At 31.5% G+C, this 18,485-nt stretch overlaps 4 protein-coding genes across 9 annotated transcripts; 2 read left to right on the plus strand and 2 right to left on the minus strand.

Moving 5' to 3' along the window:
- Positions 1–90: 90 nt before the first annotated feature.
- Positions 91–883, plus strand: LOC126863382 (uncharacterized). The gene is made up of 2 exons (XM_050613482.1): positions 91–457; positions 615–883. The coding sequence occupies exons 1-2, from the start codon at positions 381–383 to the stop codon at positions 844–846; spliced, it is 309 nt and encodes a 102-aa protein (XP_050469439.1). The 5' UTR covers positions 91–380; the 3' UTR covers positions 847–883.
- LOC126863363 (2-hydroxyacyl-CoA lyase 1) lies at positions 831–5,414 on the minus strand. 2 transcript variants are annotated; one of them, XM_050613445.1, is made up of 12 exons: positions 5,267–5,414; positions 3,713–3,854; positions 3,463–3,547; positions 2,821–3,002; positions 2,572–2,748; positions 2,234–2,475; positions 1,985–2,170; positions 1,830–1,905; positions 1,503–1,740; positions 1,325–1,432; positions 1,128–1,251; positions 831–1,056 (listed from the first exon to the last, which is right to left on the minus strand). In XM_050613445.1, the coding sequence occupies exons 1-12, from the start codon at positions 5,309–5,311 to the stop codon at positions 961–963; spliced, it is 1,701 nt and encodes a 566-aa protein (XP_050469402.1). In that variant the 5' UTR covers positions 5,312–5,414; the 3' UTR covers positions 831–960. The 2 variants fall into 2 exon arrangements, with proteins under 2 accessions (XP_050469402.1, XP_050469403.1); XM_050613446.1 differs by lacking the exon at positions 5,267–5,414 and having other exon boundaries at positions 3,626–3,773.
- On the plus strand, positions 3,001–13,046 carry LOC126863364 (sialin-like). Of its 3 annotated transcripts, XM_050613448.1 has the most exons (6): positions 3,001–3,023; positions 4,009–4,498; positions 10,051–10,888; positions 11,015–11,334; positions 11,399–11,643; positions 12,557–13,046. In XM_050613448.1, exons 2-6 carry the CDS (start codon positions 4,447–4,449, stop codon positions 12,704–12,706), a joined length of 1,605 nt encoding a protein of 534 aa, XP_050469405.1. In that variant the 5' UTR covers positions 3,001–3,023; positions 4,009–4,446; the 3' UTR covers positions 12,707–13,046. The 3 variants fall into 3 exon arrangements, with proteins under 3 accessions (XP_050469405.1, XP_050469404.1, XP_050469406.1); XM_050613447.1 differs by lacking the exon at positions 3,001–3,023 and having other exon boundaries at positions 3,861–4,498; XM_050613449.1 differs by lacking the exons at positions 3,001–3,023; positions 4,009–4,498 and adding an exon at positions 8,507–8,651.
- A 264-nt stretch (positions 13,047–13,310) lies between these two features.
- On the minus strand, positions 13,311–16,888 carry LOC126863367 (arginyl-tRNA--protein transferase 1). 3 transcript variants are annotated; one of them, XM_050613453.1, is made up of 9 exons: positions 16,464–16,888; positions 16,106–16,232; positions 15,848–15,981; positions 15,343–15,773; positions 14,921–15,082; positions 14,462–14,617; positions 14,072–14,244; positions 13,738–13,999; positions 13,311–13,661 (listed from the first exon to the last, which is right to left on the minus strand). In XM_050613453.1, exons 1-9 carry the CDS (start codon positions 16,558–16,560, stop codon positions 13,509–13,511), a joined length of 1,695 nt encoding a protein of 564 aa, XP_050469410.1. In that variant the 5' UTR covers positions 16,561–16,888; the 3' UTR covers positions 13,311–13,508. The 3 variants fall into 3 exon arrangements, with proteins under 3 accessions (XP_050469410.1, XP_050469408.1, XP_050469409.1); XM_050613451.1 differs by lacking the exons at positions 14,462–14,617; positions 16,464–16,888 and having other exon boundaries at positions 16,106–16,357; XM_050613452.1 differs by lacking the exons at positions 14,921–15,082; positions 16,464–16,888 and having other exon boundaries at positions 16,106–16,353.
- Positions 16,889–18,485: the final 1,597 nt, after the last annotated feature.

An 18,485-nucleotide genomic window follows, 5' to 3' on the forward strand; every position in this document is an offset into this window, starting at 1 on the left:
TTTTGCAAAAATATTAATAATAATAATTTAATATATTCTAATGTAATTTTTTTATATAAACATCTATTCATGTATTGTTGACAAATTAAAGTTTCTTAACATATATCTAAAATACAAAGATAACCAATGAAAAAGTAGTACTCGACAAGATTTTAAACTCATTTCTTATGTCTTAAGCATGGCCTTAAGCTTAAGTTAAATTTTAAGTCAGTTATATTTGATTATCAGAATTGATAATCACTGAATATATTGTACTATTTATTGTATACTCTACATACATATGTTGAAACTCCCCATAATGTATTATATCTTATAATCCATTATTTTGTTGGTTGGAATTTATATCATACATCAGTTGTATACAATTTTGATTTGTTCAAATGGATAGTGGTGATATTGATGCTAAAGTTGAAATTCAAAAGACTCTGATATCTCTTAACGAAATAACATTAAAAATGTAAGCTTCAAATAAATATGAAATTTAGTTTTTTTTATATTCTGTTATAAATTAAGTCTGTAATTAGCAAAAAATTGGTGTGCAAAGATATTCTAGAAAATAATTTCATTCTTTCAATAAACAAAAATAAATGATACAGTTTTCTTTTGTTTTTCAGAAAAAATGAGTTGAACATAATTAATGACCTCGTGAAAAAGGATGGACAACTTCACACAGCTGTGGTTGATGCAAATAAAACATTAACTGTAGTAGCCCAAGATATGGGCATAAATGTTAAGAATATTTTAAGTAATGAGAAAAGTGAAAATGAATCTCAATTCAACTTAAGGGATATTATATCTTCTGCTGCTTTCCAAGAAAAAATATTGGCATGTTTAAATAATATGTGATCTTTATTATTTTTAATAAACATTTTGTATATTTATATTTACAAATTGTCTTATACAAAGAGTAGAAACAAGTACAAAGTTCATATTTTTTTTACCTTTACCTGCTTTTCATTATTAAAGTTTTGATTCTGTTAACCAATCGAACTTTTGTTGTTTACGTTCAGCCTGGGGATTAATCATAATGTTTATCATGCTAGGAGAATCATTGACCTATAAGGAATTTATTCATTAAAGCTACTGACTGTTATAAGAATTAAATGAAAAATACAAATTATATTTACTTGAAGGCATATTCTGAGTGCACGTTGTATATCTTGTACAGTGGTGCAGAAGTGACCTTTGTGACCAAACATCTCTAACATTTTTTCATAATGTGTTTCTGATGTTAAAGAATTTGGCGGTATTCTAAAAGTTATATATGTAAATACATGTGTAATTTTGTCAATTTTTATGAATGCATAAAAAAAAAAGGACTTACACCTGTGTTGGTTCTCCTGAAGCTTGTATTTGTCTAAATGTTTCATTATCCAGACCACCATAAATACCATTATTATTTATAATGATGACAATAATAGGTAGTTTATACCTAAAATATTGAAAATTACTAAGAAAATTAACTTTTATGATATTAATATTTGGTAATCTCAGTTACCTACCTAAACATTGTTTCAATTTCCATGCCAGAAAATCCAAATGCACTGTCTCCTTCTACACAAATAACTCTTTTTGTGGAAGCATTTTTTTTACAATAAAGGGCAGCTGCTATAGCAAACCCCAAACCGACTCCCATTGTACCAAAGGTAGCAGCATCTAGTCTGTGACGGGGTTGATTATTTAATAAAATCGTTTTTCCTATGTCCATTGTATTAGCTCCTTCTGAGCAAATAATACAATCTACAAGAAGAAATTAAATATTTTTATTACTTATTTCCATAATTATCATTATAAAATATCGTTTAATTTAAATGAGATATGTTACTAACCAGATGGAATTATATCTTGAATATGTTTAAAAACGGCATAATAATTTAACGGTACCGAAACATCCATTGACATTTTCTGTAAAATAGGCAAAAAATGTTAATAATAAAAACAAAATATGTTATTTCTCAAACTAATATTAATACATGATGCTTACTTGAATTATAGCTCTATTTTTATTTGATTTGGCTAGTAAATCTTTCCACCATGGACTATTTTCTTCAACAAACCATTTACGTTCTTTCAAAATGGTAACAAGACTATCTACAGTTGTAGATATATCAGATTGAATTGCGATTGCGGAAGGAACAGAATTGTGCAGTTCCTCTGGACACAAATCGACCTAAAATATAAACACTGAATTTTTGTTCACTAAAATTATTTCATAAAAATAAAATTGTATTACCTGTATCATTTTAACATCAGGCTGGAAACGAGGTGGCTTGCCAAAGTGTAACATCCAATTTAATCTAGCACCTAGTAATAAAATGACATCGCTTTGTTGTAATGCAAATGTTCTAGCACTAGAAACGCATCGTTCATTCGTGTCTGGAACGACTCCTTTTCCCATCGGCATCGGGAGGAAAGGAATACCGGTTAAATATACCATATTACGGACTTCATTCTCTGCTCTTCCATAGGCTGCTCCTACAATCCATTTTTGCAATTATATATTGATCGGAAATTTTTTGTGTATTCTCTTATAATTAATAGATCTTTTAATAATATTGTATTATTAACTACCTTTTCCTATAATCAACAATGGTTTCCTTGCTCTCATAAGCAAATTAGCTGCTTGTTGGACTAATCGTTGATCGGGAAATATCAGTGGCGGTGGTGGACATGATGCAACTTTATAAATGTTTTCTTTGTTGATTGATTGAATTAATAAAGTAGCTGGTAAATCCAGGTACGTAGCACCTACAAATATTCATAACGTAGGACCGCGCAATATTTTATATGTTTGCTAAAAATAGTATGCAGTGAATGTACCTGGTCGACCGTAGGTAGAAAGTCGGACGGCCTTTTCCACATGAAGCGGTATTACCGCTGCACACGGCGGCCGGGCAGCATATTTACAATAGGGTTTACTGGATTCTACCTGCGGCCATTCCTGAAAACCCCCGACGCCCTCATGATCTTGAGCACATGATCCACCAAGTACTATGAGCGGCCTGTTTAAGAATTTATAACATGTAAATTACAATAATATGTACTAATAGTAGTATAGCAACAAATTAAAAATTGTTTTCCAACGTTTTTGCACTTTTTAACATGGTTCTTATACGACACGCTTTACATAATCATAATCTAATTTATATAGTATGCGTTTTCTTTAATAATATTGCACAATGAATGCGAAACTGGTTACGTAATCAACTATAAACGTTTCATGTAAGATTACTATTTTTTTAACGAGACGAAAGATTTGTATATCACAGAAATGCATTAGTTGTAATCTGACAACAATATAAAGTTCTAAATCGTTGCAACATATTGCGCTAATGAATTTCCCACAGAAGATATATTAACTCTGCGTTTGCCTTCAGCTAGGACACGCACTTTTGATTACAAATTTTTATAATATGAACATGTTGCATTATATGCAATAAAAAAAACTTGAGTAAGACGCACCAGCAATTTATTTGAGCGTTCGCCATACCACCGATAACATGAAGCAATCCTGGTCCAGAAACGCACAGTACGACGGCTGGTTTTCCTAATCAGATTAATCTAATTAATACAAGGACCTAGCGATAAAAAAAGATTATTATGGGCTATGATGAATTTTAATTACATCTTTCGATTTCTATGCTGGGGTTTATATTTTATGTTATGCTCTGTTTATATTTTACACTAATTATTCACACTTTTTCGCGCTTACTCGTTAAATATCCGTAAGCTTGCGCAGCATAGCATGCAGCCTGCTCATTTCTAAATCCAAGATATTGAATCCCCGCCATCTGTATGGATAGTGCTAGTTCAATTACAGGATGTCCCATTATACCAAAAGCATACTCGACACCCTGTTAAAAAAAGAAGGAAAATGTATAGTATTTCCAAAATGAAAAATTTAATAAAATAATTTTTATATTTTTAATATATTGTATAGCGTAATTAGTATGATGTGTTTTTAGAATATGTATGCATAATACGTGTATACTTCTAACAATGTTTCAGGTTGATACACGATGAATGAGAAATCAGCTAAAAGACGATAAGCTTTCCTGAAGAAACTAAGAGTACAATGGATAAGTTAATTACGCTTTTTGTATTTTGTATACTAAGAACAAGGATGATAAATAGTTATCTTGATGGTGACCAGTTATACAAATTTAAATGATAAAGCGAGTACAAATTCAAAGAATCGGAAGTTTCTACATAAATGTTTTGCTTGTATGTGTATTCGTTATCAAGAATGTTTCTGCGCGTTGCAGTGGAATGATAAATTTCTTGTATAAGTGTCTTATTGAAATAAAGGTTCGAATTTTGTTCATGATTCTTTAAAAACAACGTCATTTGTATTTTACTGCATTTTATATATTTTATTATACAACAATCAATTGGGAAAGTAATTGGAATACAATTAAATTAAAAGTTAGTTGGAACGAAAGGGAAATGTTTTGTCATGGTGAAGAGCGAGTTCCGCTTATATCACGAGTGAAGAAACGTAAGTAACTATTTATGAAGTCGTAACAATCATAATGATTTATGAGACAAAATTTGATCAACTTTGTAAGTTTATGTTACAAAATAAATATAAAATATCTTAAGAAATAGATTATTCGTAAACGTTGTCTGTAACATAAGTTGTATGTATTTAGATTGTACAATTTAAAAAGTTCATAGTTCGTTTCGTAAGGTACAAGTCATAGATCCCTGAGAAATTTCTAATTGAACTTAATTAGTTAAATCTTCAAAACAAAACAAAAAGAAGACATGCTTTAAGAAACCTTTTAATTAATTTTAATTAAAATCAAAATTTTTAACATATTTTAACAGAAACATATTTTAAGAGACTTTTTAATTGAAGTACACTTCCTTTGAATTTTCTAATTAAAATTCGACCAACCGATTGCATTTATTAAAAAAAGATTTTATTAAAAACAGTCCTTGATAATGTTACAGGATAATGTCATTTGTCAGTTTATTGCATTCATATATGTCATAAGTGATAATCGCTTTATCATCTGATATGAATGTTACAATGGAATTTTTATAAATCTGATTTGTAATTTATGACAATTAATTCGTAGCTCGATCATAATTCTAATTATGATATTGCAAACAAAACTTGTCTAGGTGACTATAAGGATATATGTTTATAACATTAATAAATAAATACATTTCATAACCTTAAATGTCATTATGACAACAGTAAAAAAAAAAAAAAAAGCAGAAGGGACAAGAAAAACATACATGAGGTCTGATTACATACTTGATCTTTTAAAGATTCCGCGGTTATTTGATTTCCGTTCTTCATTTTCAAATCGATTCTATCAATATGATTTGCATAATACGATGTTATACGTTACCACAATTCCAAGCAACTGATAAATCTGGTGATGTACTTCGTACCCATTAACGACGCATAAATGAATTTTATAACTAATAAAAAAAGAAAAAGTTCAATTTTCTTGTAATTTTAACGAACCTTTAGTAGACAAATTTCTGTTTGTGGTATTTACATACTTAAACATTAAATTTACCATATAGAGATTGTTCCGAAAACGGAACACCTATAATCATTCGTAGTAATCATTTCCTTTAATTGCTAATGGGTTCAAGGTCATGTTCGTCAGTTTTAAAGTCGCACGTGTCCTTCAAGAAAAATAACAAACTTGTTTTTTATAAACGACAGAATTGATATCAATAAACACTTATTTATTTATCCAAATATGAATTTTAAATAATAAAATTAAAATAAATAAATAAAAATAAATAAAAAGTTAGAAAACTGGATTTTTTTATTAAACAAAAGGAAAGTTAATTTTACTGTAACATTGAATGTACGCCGTCGTTTGGGCGGCAGGTCGTTTCTCGGACTGCTGTCTCTTTATTTAAAAGCACGTACCTGAACGGAGCTTAGTGCGAAAAGGATAACGGGTCTCCAAATTATGACTTGCAGGATACCTGAAACACGACCGTTCGAGGTTTGCAAGAGTTTTCCTATTCAAAAACTTTCACCGTTTCCTTTATTTCCGAGTTGCCTTATTGTCAATGCCTAGCCTTCGAAAAATGTACTGCAGCGGAAATTCATGATTTATTACGGTATTGTGTTGCGAGTTACTAACATCTTCGTCCACAGGCGATTCCATTTTTAATGCATTATTTTCTTAGAGTAAATTAGAAGATTCGAGATGTAACTACGTATTATATGGACTCCTATTTTTAAATAAATTTTAAAAATTAATTTTGAATATTGTATGAAAAATTTATTTAGGTATAGTAGGAATATCGAGTAAAAATCTTGTCTATACCACTTTAGAAACGACGAATATTTTACCTGCAGTTGACCTTATCTAAAGCTTGAAATTATCCTACAGGTAGACAGGTCCATTGAACACTTCTGTACACGGAACCGCAGATTTACTTGGGTCGAAGAATTTTGCTAAGAAATACACAATGTTTATTGTCCAGGGTATAGAATAGTCCCAGTGGATAGGACGACCTACCGGTGAAAATGTTTCTTTTTCTTTTTTTTATTATCTGATTTGTAATTTACAATTCATCCAGCTGGACATTCGGTAAATTAACGGTTAAAATGTATAATTAATCTTTGTGGAACAGAGTTGTCCATGAAATTTTTAGAAAGTAGTTTGTATATTTTAAGCGTGGAATATTTTAACTAATAAATTACGTTTCTTCTCTGGAACTACGGTACATTGTATGATTATTTAATTTACAGTTAAAACCTTTTCTATAAATGTTCAAATTGATACGGATGATTAACTAAAATTAAAAAAAGGAGAGATCGAGCTCCAGTGTTCATTTCAACAACGATAAATGGAAATTTCCCACGTGGGTTACGTAATCATCTTACCAGGACATCACATATTTTTTTATCTAAATTTAAGATCAAATTTTATTTAATACTAAACAACTACCATTAATCGATGCAACATACGAGCATATAGTTTAATTGTTTCCGCTGCTTACCGTGATATAAGCAAAAGCGCATTTTAATTATACTCATAATTAAAAATATAACATAATTACAAATATTTCCGTTAAACAAAGAATTTAGTCTAAAAAAGTATTCGTACTCTCAATTTCCACAACGTCTTATCTTAATTTTTTCTATAAATTTAAGATCAACCTGTCTATCAATCAACAATCAGCTCTTATTCGATTTAATATTTTCAATTTCCTCCTTCCTTTTTATCAGAGTATGCTACTGATGCATAGCATCTTCTTTCAATTAAAATCGCGGTTTGAAACGGTAGCAACAGGGCGTGTTATCAATAGCCCGCTACCGTCGGGCGAAAATTTATCGGTGGCTATCGAACGCAATGATCTTTTGCATAACACCAGTCGAGTTAACGTGCCGCGAATATTTTAAGCACGCGCGATAATTCGAATCGATGTGTTCCATTTGGAACAACGATGAAATTCGATCGTGACATTCCTGTAAAACAAAATGTATCGTCAACAAAATAAATCGCCGTTTAATATTTTGGCGAATAGAAACGGATTTACATTATCTGTTTCCACACGACACGGTTACGACACGGTAACGACACGATTACGTTCCAACAAACATTCTCGTGGATATTAAGATAAGACTGTTCACCGTAGCGGATTCGTTCCGACACGTTACGTACGAAATGGGATCGGCACAGGTACGACAGAACATTGAAACATGTGTTTTAAACAAAACTGCTCACGCTATCCGTCACTGACCGATACGTGACGTTGCTGTTACGTGACGGTATAAGTCGACCTTTATTCGCTCGGTGAAAAAATGCGGTAACGCTACATTAGAAAAGAAACCGACACAGAAATTCCATAGCCAGCGCACAAATTCGTGGTGCAATCTGCAGACCGCGGAATTACGTAAAATGACAAATTATTGAAAATTAAGGAAACCTTGTTTCATGATGTCAAATCAGAGTCGCGCGAGGAACACGCGACGAAAAAAAGAATGAGCTCGACCTTTTGCATTTATGTTTCGTTCGGTCTTGTTTATTTAAATGCAAAATATTTACAATCCTAACAAAGAACGCCTATTTTGTAAATTTTTGTCAGATTGTTTTAACACAAGTGAAAATACGTATAATTAGAATTTTGCTGCAACGGCTCAAACAGCAATAGCATAACTGGACGATTTTTACAATTCAATACAATTGAGAAACTAAATTCAATAAAAGATGTTGAAAGATATTGAATAAGAAATATTTGAAAAATTTTCAGTTAAAAATATTCTTCAAAGCTTTTGGGTCCCTGTGTAATGTAACAGAATGGTCAGTGGCAGGTCTGCAGGGGTGGCAAGTGTCCATCCCCAAATTTCGGTGCCCTTTCCTAACTTTTCATGGAAGGGATGTATATACCTGGCTCCCCCACTTACTCTTACCTACTGACTACTTAAATAAGCTGGCTGGATAACCAATGTCATCCAGTTACTCCTTCGGCAGTTTCCGATGTGTGTCGTGTTTGAAAGCTAGTTTTCGTAGGAATCGTTTTGTCCTCTGTTTTGCTTCCACGTCTTTCTCAAACGATGTCCTGAGGAAACGTCTCGAATATCGCGTTAGTTGGTGCATGTTGTAAATTCCTCTGCTGAAATCGCAGAATGTACAAGCATTATTACGAGAAGTTTTTCCCACGTGAGTAAAGCATGTATTTTCCTATTTCATTCGCCTATTTACTTTCCAATTTAAACTAAATTTCGAGAAACGATCGGATAGTTCGATCAGGAATCAGTTTTCACTTCTGTATTTTTCTCAGTCTTCAATGAAAGCGGTTTTCTGTTTTCAAACTGTTGCTACCGGCAGTACGAAGTCTGATCTTCGACGAATGTCGAAACTTGTATGTGTTCAACACAAATTCCACTCTTGTCGGCACAGTTTTCGAATCATGTCCGTTATTTAACCTTCTTACAATCACTTAGATTGCTTACTTAGGTCACTTAATTTTCCTTTGAAAAATCTCCATTATTTCTTGGAACGGCCTCACTATCCATTTAATCAAAAAACTTTTTTTATTGTTCCATATCGATTGGTCTCTGGATCATCGAGAGCCGATAAGATTAATAGTGTATAAAGATTAATATTGTTCAGTATTATTTCTTTTTTTTCATTATCATTGGATACTGTTTCCGCATGGAAATCGATTGGTAAGTTGATTCGAGTATCCAAAGGAAACTTTCATCGGAATAGTACACAAAACGGAAGTAGGATCTGTAACAGGAGCAGTTTGAATTTTGTAAATAACAGCATACGGTAGCGATAGTTTGTAAATACTCAGCGGAATGTTTAGAAAGTGGTCGGGAACTTTCTTTGAAATACGCATTATATGTATGTACTAACTAGCTGTAACGACAATTACTTAGAGAAGTTTTTAATAGAACGTAATATTGTCTCCATTCTCCGCGTAAAAACTTCGATCGCTTTATGCTGAATTAAAATTTTTTAATTTAAAAATTTCATTTTAAAATTAGAATGTTTCTAATTTATATTTTTATACTAAATTAATTTTCTTTAGATCTTGATAATACACAAATATGAAGTAAATACAAGATCCGTGTAGCAATATGATTGAACATATAAAAGTTACATTCACGCGAAATAAGCAGATTTTATTAAAAAACAAATATCAAATTCATTGCTAAACATCGAGCGATCATAATCGTCATGGCAATCCGTCAAATTCTCTTCATTAATCACTGGTCAATCATAGGATATATTGCTACGTTTTTTTTTCAATTTTCTTTGATTCCAAATGTTCATCCTCAGATCTATCCAAGAAAAGGTAGCCGGTTTACCCGGATTTTTTAATAATCCTGACTCTCCATTTTGGAACTCTTTAAGTGAGTGAAAAATCGCGAAAGCGAGGAACATTATTTGAAGCTAATAAATTATTGTGTGGATTGCAAACATTTTGTCGGAAATAATCATTTTTCTAAACGAAATAACAAATAAATAGGAATATAGCAGTTGGACTTCAAAAGACTTTAAAATCAAAATACTTTAAACTTATTATCACCGACATTCTTATTTGTTGCAGAATGGATTCCGACAAGAGTTCTGATCTGCATAATGATGTTCACGGCCTGTTGGACCAACTACATGTGCCGTCTGCAAATGCCAATCCTCGCCGTGCCAATGATCAAATCTCTACCGGGTAACATAACCGAGGGTGTCTGCAGAGCCGAGCAGTCTCGAATTCGCCGCGCGATTTCTTGGTTGGATCCGGGCGCCTATCTGGAAGACTACATCCTGTCAGAGAGGATAGAAGCTACACAAAATGCAGTGGATCCAATGGCACACAATATTCGTGTACGCAGGAATAATGACAAAGGAAAGATTCGTCCAACAAATATAGAACTATTTAATGGCCTACCTTTCGACTGGAGGCCTGAGATTCGCGGTCAACTGATTGCTGCATACAGTTACGGAAATGTTCCTGGTAACTTCATCGGTGGCTTGATGGCTGTCAAATGGGGTGCTAAGCAGTCGATCTTGTGGACATCCATAGTAGCCGCTATAGTGTCGCTGATCAGCCCGATTCTTGCGCAGCTTCACTGGGGAGTTCTTCTATTCTCAAGAATAATCATCGGTGTTACTGGTGGAGTAACTTTTCCAGCCTGTCATAGTTTGGTTGCACAATGGGCACCACCGAACGAGAAGGCCCGTTTTGTTTGGTCTTTACTCGGCGGTACGTTCGGTACCATCTTAACGTATCCTATGGTAGCTGGCATTGCAGAAAATATACACTGGGAGAACGGATGGTACATTCCATCGCTACTAATGATGATTTGGATATTCTTCTGGGCTGTAGTTACATACGATACACCTGCAGAGCATCCTGGTATCTCAGATGAAGAAAAGGAATACATTCAAAGGTAAATATAGTTGAACTAATACCATTTGAATACTATACTTTTTGTTATTTGCTTTTGTTGATAAAAAGTTTGCCATTGGTTGATTACTAACTTATTCTTATATAAATTGTTCTGTAAATTTTTCAGTTCGCAAGCAGGTACAGTGAGGAAAGAAAAACCTTCACTGAAGGAAACTCCAGTCAAGGAAATATTTACCTCGATACCTTTCCTCAGTTTAGTCTGCTGCCACTTCGGGAATTTGTTTCTTTTATTCTTCTACCAGAATGCCATGATGCTTTACTTAACGAAAGCTCTAGGATTCGAATTGACGAAAGGAGGTATAGCTGCTAGTCTGCCTTGGGCTTGCAGAATGTTGTTCGGATTTTTCTTTAGTTGGGCTGGTGATACGCTCAAGCGGAAGGGAACAGTCTCTGTTACCATGATACGTAAAGGCGCCACATTCTTCTGTAAGTAATCTAATTTCGATTTTCATCAAGAATAGAAATGACAGTTTCTTTTCTTTTGCTGCAGCCCATTTTTTGCCAGGCATCTTCCTCATTCTAGTCGGCTACGTTGGATGTGACTTAATTCTCGCGAACGTTTTTCTCGTGCTGGCATTAGGTTTCAATGGAGCAGCGAGTATCTCTAATTTGTCCAACAATCAAGATCTATCGCCGAATTTCGCCGGCTTTATATACGGTATCATGAACACAGTTGGTTGCGCTTCTGGCATGATTATTTCTCCTATGGTGGAGGAAATAGCTGGAAAATACGGAGTAAGTAGCATTCTATGTCATTCACTGTGGTATGGTATGTATTTCTTGCTAGCTTTACTTTGCATCTGCTTATCGCTTTTTCGCAGCAGTTGACAATTTTCGTGAGAAATCACATGTTAAATTATTTGTACAAATTACATAACTTTTTTTGGTCGTGTGTCGTCATCATAGAGAGACGAATATCTTGTTACATCCGAGTTGTTGACGGGCAGAGGTGCTCTTGGCATATTCGAAACCTCAGTCCAGCCATGTACTATGTTACGTAATTCATAGTACGGGCAGTACTGAGGAGTCGTGTCTGCGATGCATTCAAAATGAAACACAACACAAAATTTCACTATGATCGATTTAGGATTTCTCTTAGCTTTATTCTTATATCCTACTTTTGCAATTCATTTCTCTACCGTTTAAATAATTAACATGTTATTGGATATGTAACATATAATTCGAAGTACATATTCTGTAATTTTCGCATCATACATGTGCATGAAGTATTAATTAATGTGTCAATATCAGTAAGGTATACAGTGTAGGAAATTGCATAAGTCAAATAGAAGGCTTTGCCAAACTAATCCTCACATGCATCCACATACTCGTGATGTCGCCTCGTGGGTACTATTCGTCTCTATATTATCAAATTTATAGTACGAAAAGTACCTATAAGACGCATCACTAGGTGATTCATCCATACTGCAGTATAACATTTTGCTATTTTCATCACTCTTAACAAAGATGTGCAAGTGTATCGGTATGTGTATTCCAAATTTATGTACACTACATATATATATATATATGTTAACGCTTACGCTTATATAAATTTGTCTATATAATATGTTATTTTTATTAATTTATGAATGTTTTCATCCTGTAGAGAATTATCTTGATTTTATACACAATTGCCTTTTTCTTTTAGAATCCTATTGACAGATGGCAAACGTTATTCTGGATTGGTTCGGGCGTGTGCATAATTTGTATGATTATCTTTCTGTTGGGAGGAAGTGGAAATATCCAAAGCTGGAATGAAATTCGAACCCAACCGGATGCAGAGCGCGGCAGAAACTAATTAAATTCTGACTTTTACATTTTTATTAATATTGAATATCTTAATGTGAACGCGAATCTGATCAAAAACAAGTATTAAGATGTACTTTCAATTTCACATCTATAAAAACTAGAATTACATTTTATATTATTTGAGACGTTAACAACTAGAACAAATTATCGTGGGCCGAAGAATATTGTAAATATTTTATAAATTGGTCAACGATAGCTATAATGCAAAATTTTATTAGAATTTGAACTGACGAATTTTATATATCAAATGAAACTTAATTTTTTATATGATATAAGAATTGTTATTAAATATTTCGTTATTAAATAAATTTATACGATATTATCATTCACTTCTGCCATTTCAATGAAAAATATTTCATATCAATATAATGAAACGACTATATTTATACATAAAAATAAAGTATTTATGCATGAAATTGAAAGACTGCATACGAAACGTACAATATTTATTTTCAATTTAGTGTCTTAGTGTTTTGTACATTAGCTAAATTTGAAATTTTTATGCAATTAAGTCTTTATTACATCAGAGAATAAGAGTAATTTATTTGATATTGCAAAATAAGAGGAAAAGGAAGTAAATATTGTAGAGCGTATGCATAGCATGAAAAGAATCACTTTTATTTGATAAGAATTTATTAATTTATTACACACTTATCATCACAAATACTTTATTTGAAACTATTAATTTTATTAATTTCACTTACTAATAATTATCCATAATAAGATTCCAATTCGTCTTTTGATAAAATACACGATTGTTTTCATAAATAAGTTAAAACTTTTTGCATACTTTAACAGCGATAAAGCAACAATCTCTGTGCACACTTCATGCCAACTAAACTAGTATATTCTTTAATCTCATCTTCTTCATCTTGCGTGATGGTTTGAGCTTGCTTTTTATAGATTTCATACGGCATCGCAATTTGCCGATACAAAATTAATACCTGGAGACAAATGACATTAATTACAATAAATTAAACAGTTTGTAATACTAGATATGAAAATAACGTCGTTTATTACCTTACGAATATCAACTATATTATCCTCGTTAATAGCATCAATATCATCATTCAGTCTGCTATATTTTTGTTTATCTAATTTTAATAAACACGGTTCAATATCAAACCATGCATAAGTTTCAGGACATAATAGTTTTGATGGTCTCATTCGTGCCTTGTATCGCATTTTAGGACATGAATGTATGTAGAATCCCATGTAGTAATATTTCAGATCTTTTGCAATTTTATTTAATTGTCTTGTTAAATAAACTTCTCGAAGTGAACTAAGTAAAATATAGAAAGTTAACAATTTATTGGAGATAATTTAAATATCAAAATGTGCCAAATGTACCAACCTAAATGTGCCAAGTGAGAGATGAGAATAAGCCGGATCATAAAAAAAGTAAACACTTGAAACACAAGATGGTAAAATATCTATCACACCAACTGCAATTAATTCATTATCTAACCAATATTGTTCATGAAAAGAACCATATCCACTTGGTGGTCCATCATCTGGTGTCCATGGCTTCAAAATTATAAACTCCTTATTTGTATATATTCTTTAGCCAAAGCAATGAAATTTTTAAGCAATATTTAATAAAAAGGATTGTAAAAATATCATACATAATTTTGTTAAACATTTTAATATATTAACGAACAACATGAACAAATATTTCTTTTTATGTCATATAAGATTAGATTATAAAATCAGATTGAGATAGCAACCTGAATACGAAGTATACCTGTAAAGAACTTTTTACAAGAAAGTTGAAGAATGATTTATCATCTGACTCCTTTTCTGTTTCACCATGAATAGTCATTTGATATTTTTTAAACAGGTTTGCACTTATTTTAAGCGTTTTAATAAACTCGTCCGACATTGTTCTCACCAACTTCATCTGATGAATTTAAACATGTGAATAATACTTGATGAACACAATGTACAGAATACACATTTAAATGTGGTCCACTTTGCTCCAATTAAGCATTGTTTCAATTATTCAATTTTCAAAACAGTATTTTATATACATATTTCTTAATTAATATCTAATAATCTGTAATACTTTTGTATAACTATCTACTTTAACAATAATTATGTACGATATTATGTAAATGAAAATAAAAAAAATTGTAATAATCCTTCTTTAACAAGTAAAGCTTTAAGATAGCTCAGCAGGAAATTATAGAAATTGCAAAATTACCTGTAAAGGTGAGTTCACAAGAAATCCCATATATTGCATCTCTGTAACCTTTTCTGCTAGAACTCCATGTATTGTTGTTTGATATTTTTTATATACCTCATAAGATTGTTTTGAGGTATTTAAATATCCAGAGCTCATTGGTGAAGTTCTAACTAATTTCAGCTAATAAAAGTTGTAAATTTTACAAAACTTTATCAAAATAATTACGAAATTGAACTAACAATGAACTAATAACGAAATATTGTAACTGAAATGAACAGTTAAAAAAGTATGAAATAGTAAAAACATCATTCGAGTATTTCTCAATATTTCCCTACCTACTTTTTAAATATTAAATAAATTGGAGAAAAGAGGACCAACATTTATAGAAACCCATTTGCATGCAACATTTACTGAACTTGATGGAATAAATGTGTATCTACCTCTAATCTGTTGGTTCCATTATAAACTTCATCAAATATTTGCTCCAAACTTTTAGCCTGGTTTTCTTGTTTATTTTCTTTGAAAATAGCTTCTATTTCTTCCTGAGTTTTTCCTTGTGTCATTAATTTGTTTTGTTTTCGTTGTTTACGTAAAAGCTTTGCTTTCATACAAGGTATCCGAGTAGGATTCATTTCTACAGATTGTAGACTTTGAGGTGTACTATGAGAATCATTGTTATAACTTGATGCAGCAGGTACACTTTCAGAATTATGTTTTTTATTTTCTAGACCATGTTTTTTCTGTCCTCTATCTGATGTGCTAGGATGTAACCTTGCATTAACTTCATCACTAATAAATTTCACATTCATATCAGAAATATCTTTGTCAACTTTTAAAAAGTGCTTATTGTGATTAGGAATTTCTTCAATATCTATGAAAAATGGTTTCATAAAATCACATGTTAAAGTGCATATTGAATAATAATTTAACATATTAAATCTTTACCAATGTTATTATGAAAATCTCCATCGTACGTATCCATAGTATCATCTTTATGTAATTCATTTCTTAAAAACTTTGCCATTCTTTTCAAAACCTTTTTTTGTGATTTAGAAATTTTAAATTGTAATGCTTCACATCTATTACAAATATTTATATATATATGAAAAATTTGTAATATAATTTGTAATAATATATACATGTACATATTTTTTAATATGTAGGAAATTCGTTTTTAAAACATTTTAGAAGTTTTAATCTTACTTAATTGTATACATTGGGCAACATGTTTGATCCATTGTAGATTTGTAACAATAAGAACCACACCTTCTCCAACCTCTATCTACTAGAGCTTGGTAATCTTGCACAGTCAATCTATGTGTACCCATACCTAAAATGTATTACAATTAAGATAAAGATGCAATACAAGACATATTATTCAAATAACATTGACGCATTAATAAATGAAACTTAGCGTGACAAGAACAAAAATTATACATGTGTGAAATAATCATTGAGACTACATAACCTATTAATAAAAGTATGAAATACTGTATATATAAGTAAAATAATTTAAAATAAAAATCCATAATTGATATTTGCTGTATGCTTTGATACTTGCCATGACTAAAATTTGTGTTTGGGCTTTTGCAATAACCACATTTATATCCATCCTGTTCACCATAATACTCAACAATACTGTACGATTGTCTTGCCATATTTTGTTCTTTATTCACTCGTTTTATTATTGCATTGATTACGATGAATTAATTATCAACAAAGATCATGCAATCCACTTATTTATTACTCAATATATATATCTATATTAATAAAATTGACACCATCACGTATTTAAAAATCCAATCTACTAAACGGAAAGCGGTATTGCCACAGCCATCTTGTCATTTTTGAGTAATGTTATTAAAATGCAAACTTCGCAATGTGAAATTAAATATTTCCTTTGTTTACATTTCTCATTCAAATGTTCTTGAACGTGAAATCAATAAAAACGTGTTGTGTAAACTTAATTAAAAAATTCACCATTTAGTATCTAGTATCTATAAATATAGAATTGCAAGATACAATTTAGGATAAATATTACGCATATGTATTTTCTAATGTAATTATATTTATAATAACATAAAGCTTGAAAGTTAATAACTCTACGTGGAAATAATTGAGAAGCTAGAATACTGATACTGGAAAACACAAATAATATGATTATTTCTAGTAAATTAATAAATAATTATTGTATAACTATTACTCATTAAAAATACAAAAGTCTTTCAATAAAAATATAACATCATATTGATTTTTTAAATTAATCAGCAATTAAAATAATTTTTAATTATCGCAAAGATCTAAAATGGTATAATGCGTATACATTTTACCATTTTCATGAATGAAACTATGCCTCTTTTACAGCAACAGGCGTTTCTTACTACACAGAGTGAAACATCGATCTATTCCTTCGGGATACCCCCCTTCAAGTTGCTGGTTACAGTTTCCACTTCACAGGGTAGTATCAACAACCTGAAATACCTGTCCCATCATGGATTTATACTACTGTATCCAGTATCACACATTCATCTATCATGTAGTTGAAATTTATTATTTTATTAAAACTCTTTAAATTTCTTCAACCTCTAACAATTATTTTTATAGCAAATAATACGAAAAACATCCAAGTTCATTTCCTGATATTAAAAATAGTAAATTTCTGTTTTAATATTTTGCAATTTTAATTCCTGTCTTAAGATGAAACAGAATAATCTCCTGCAAGTTGTAAGTCTCCACGAATACATATAACGATAGCTCAAAGCTTAATAAGTTAAGGATTTCAATAATTATTCGTATGAGAATTAAAGTATAATGACAATGACTTAAAGCTCAACTTATTATTGCTAATAAAAGCAGATATAGTCGTAATTTATTACCTACAGTTATTATCAACGAATAAATTATTTTGATCCTGGTATTCGTACAACGTCCCTGAATACATCCATGTTCCCCTCCCACGAATCATTTCCTCGCGACGCGTATGCCCCCCCACTAAGTTTTCGAAGCGCGGGGATTCGTCGTTTTCAGAATCAACGGCTGACGTCAATGGGAACAAACCTTCGGATCGAGCACGTCGAATGGTATTATTTCACAGAACTCGTCCCGTAATTACAATGATGGCATCGGGTCCTATCTTAGTCGGATGTATCTATCCTCCACGGAATACTCAAACTTCTGGCAAATTTACGAAAATAAACCTTTCTCTTCGCCTGCCAAATGCATAAATTGCGACCCGCAAATTCGTTCTGAAGTTCAAAGAAAAAATATCTCCCTCGGCAATGGTTGGGGGTGTGGCATTAATTTTTCTCGATACTTCGGCAAAAATTAACGACGGTCGCGTGCTTCTATTCTTCCTGACCTTTCGTATTTTGTGTCCCTTTATAATGAAATACAATAAAGGAATATTTTGTACTACTTTTTGAATATTGAATGAACAATATGATTAACATCCTTCTGAATCAAAAAAGTAGAAAAATTGAGATTAAAGATATCTTTTTTTTTTCTTTGTCATCGTTAAGTAATAAATCTATTGATATCTATTAGAGATGGCTGTCTTCGAGCATCTATCATACACGCCCCCGTA

Source organism: Bombus huntii, chromosome 3, assembly GCF_024542735.1.
Source record: "Bombus huntii isolate Logan2020A chromosome 3, iyBomHunt1.1, whole genome shotgun sequence".
NCBI classification, from domain to species: Eukaryota; Metazoa; Arthropoda; class Insecta; order Hymenoptera; family Apidae; genus Bombus; species Bombus huntii.

What these genes read in the sequence shown, in the direction of transcription:
- LOC126863382 (XM_050613482.1), top strand. Translation starts at nt 381, where the DNA reads ATGGATAGTGGTGATATTGATGCTAAAGTTGAAATTCAAAAGACTCTG. An exon ending in AACGAAATAACATTAAAAAT is followed by an intron (nt 458 to 614) that starts GTAAGCTTCAAA and finishes TTTGTTTTTCAG; the next exon opens with AAAAAATGAGTTGAACATAA.
- LOC126863364 (XM_050613448.1), top strand. Translation starts at nt 4,447, where the DNA reads ATGTTTTGTCATGGTGAAGAGCGAGTTCCGCTTATATCACGAGTGAAG. An exon ending in TATATCACGAGTGAAGAAAC is followed by an intron (nt 4,499 to 10,050) that starts GTAAGTAACTAT and finishes TATTTGTTGCAG; the next exon opens with AATGGATTCCGACAAGAGTT. An exon ending in GAAAAGGAATACATTCAAAG is followed by an intron (nt 10,889 to 11,014) that starts GTAAATATAGTT and finishes TAAATTTTTCAG; the next exon opens with TTCGCAAGCAGGTACAGTGA.
- LOC126863363 (XM_050613445.1), bottom strand. Translation starts at nt 5,311, where the DNA reads ATGAAGAACGGAAATCAAATAACCGCGGAATCTTTAAAAGATCAA. An exon ending in AGCTTACGGATATTTAACGA is followed by an intron (nt 3,548 to 3,712) that starts GTAAGCGCGAAA and finishes TAATCTGATTAG; the next exon opens with GAAAACCAGCCGTCGTACTG. An exon ending in AACGCTCAAATAAATTGCTG is followed by an intron (nt 3,003 to 3,462) that starts GTGCGTCTTACT and finishes ATTCTTAAACAG; the next exon opens with GCCGCTCATAGTACTTGGTG.
- LOC126863367 (XM_050613453.1), bottom strand. Translation starts at nt 16,560, where the DNA reads ATGGCAAGACAATCGTACAGTATTGTTGAGTATTATGGTGAACAGGAT. An exon ending in TGCCCAATGTATACAATTAA is followed by an intron (nt 15,982 to 16,105) that starts GTAAGATTAAAA and finishes TATTTGTAATAG; the next exon opens with ATGTGAAGCATTACAATTTA. An exon ending in TTGTAAAAAGTTCTTTACAG is followed by an intron (nt 14,245 to 14,461) that starts GTATACTTCGTA and finishes ATAATTTTGAAG; the next exon opens with CCATGGACACCAGATGATGG.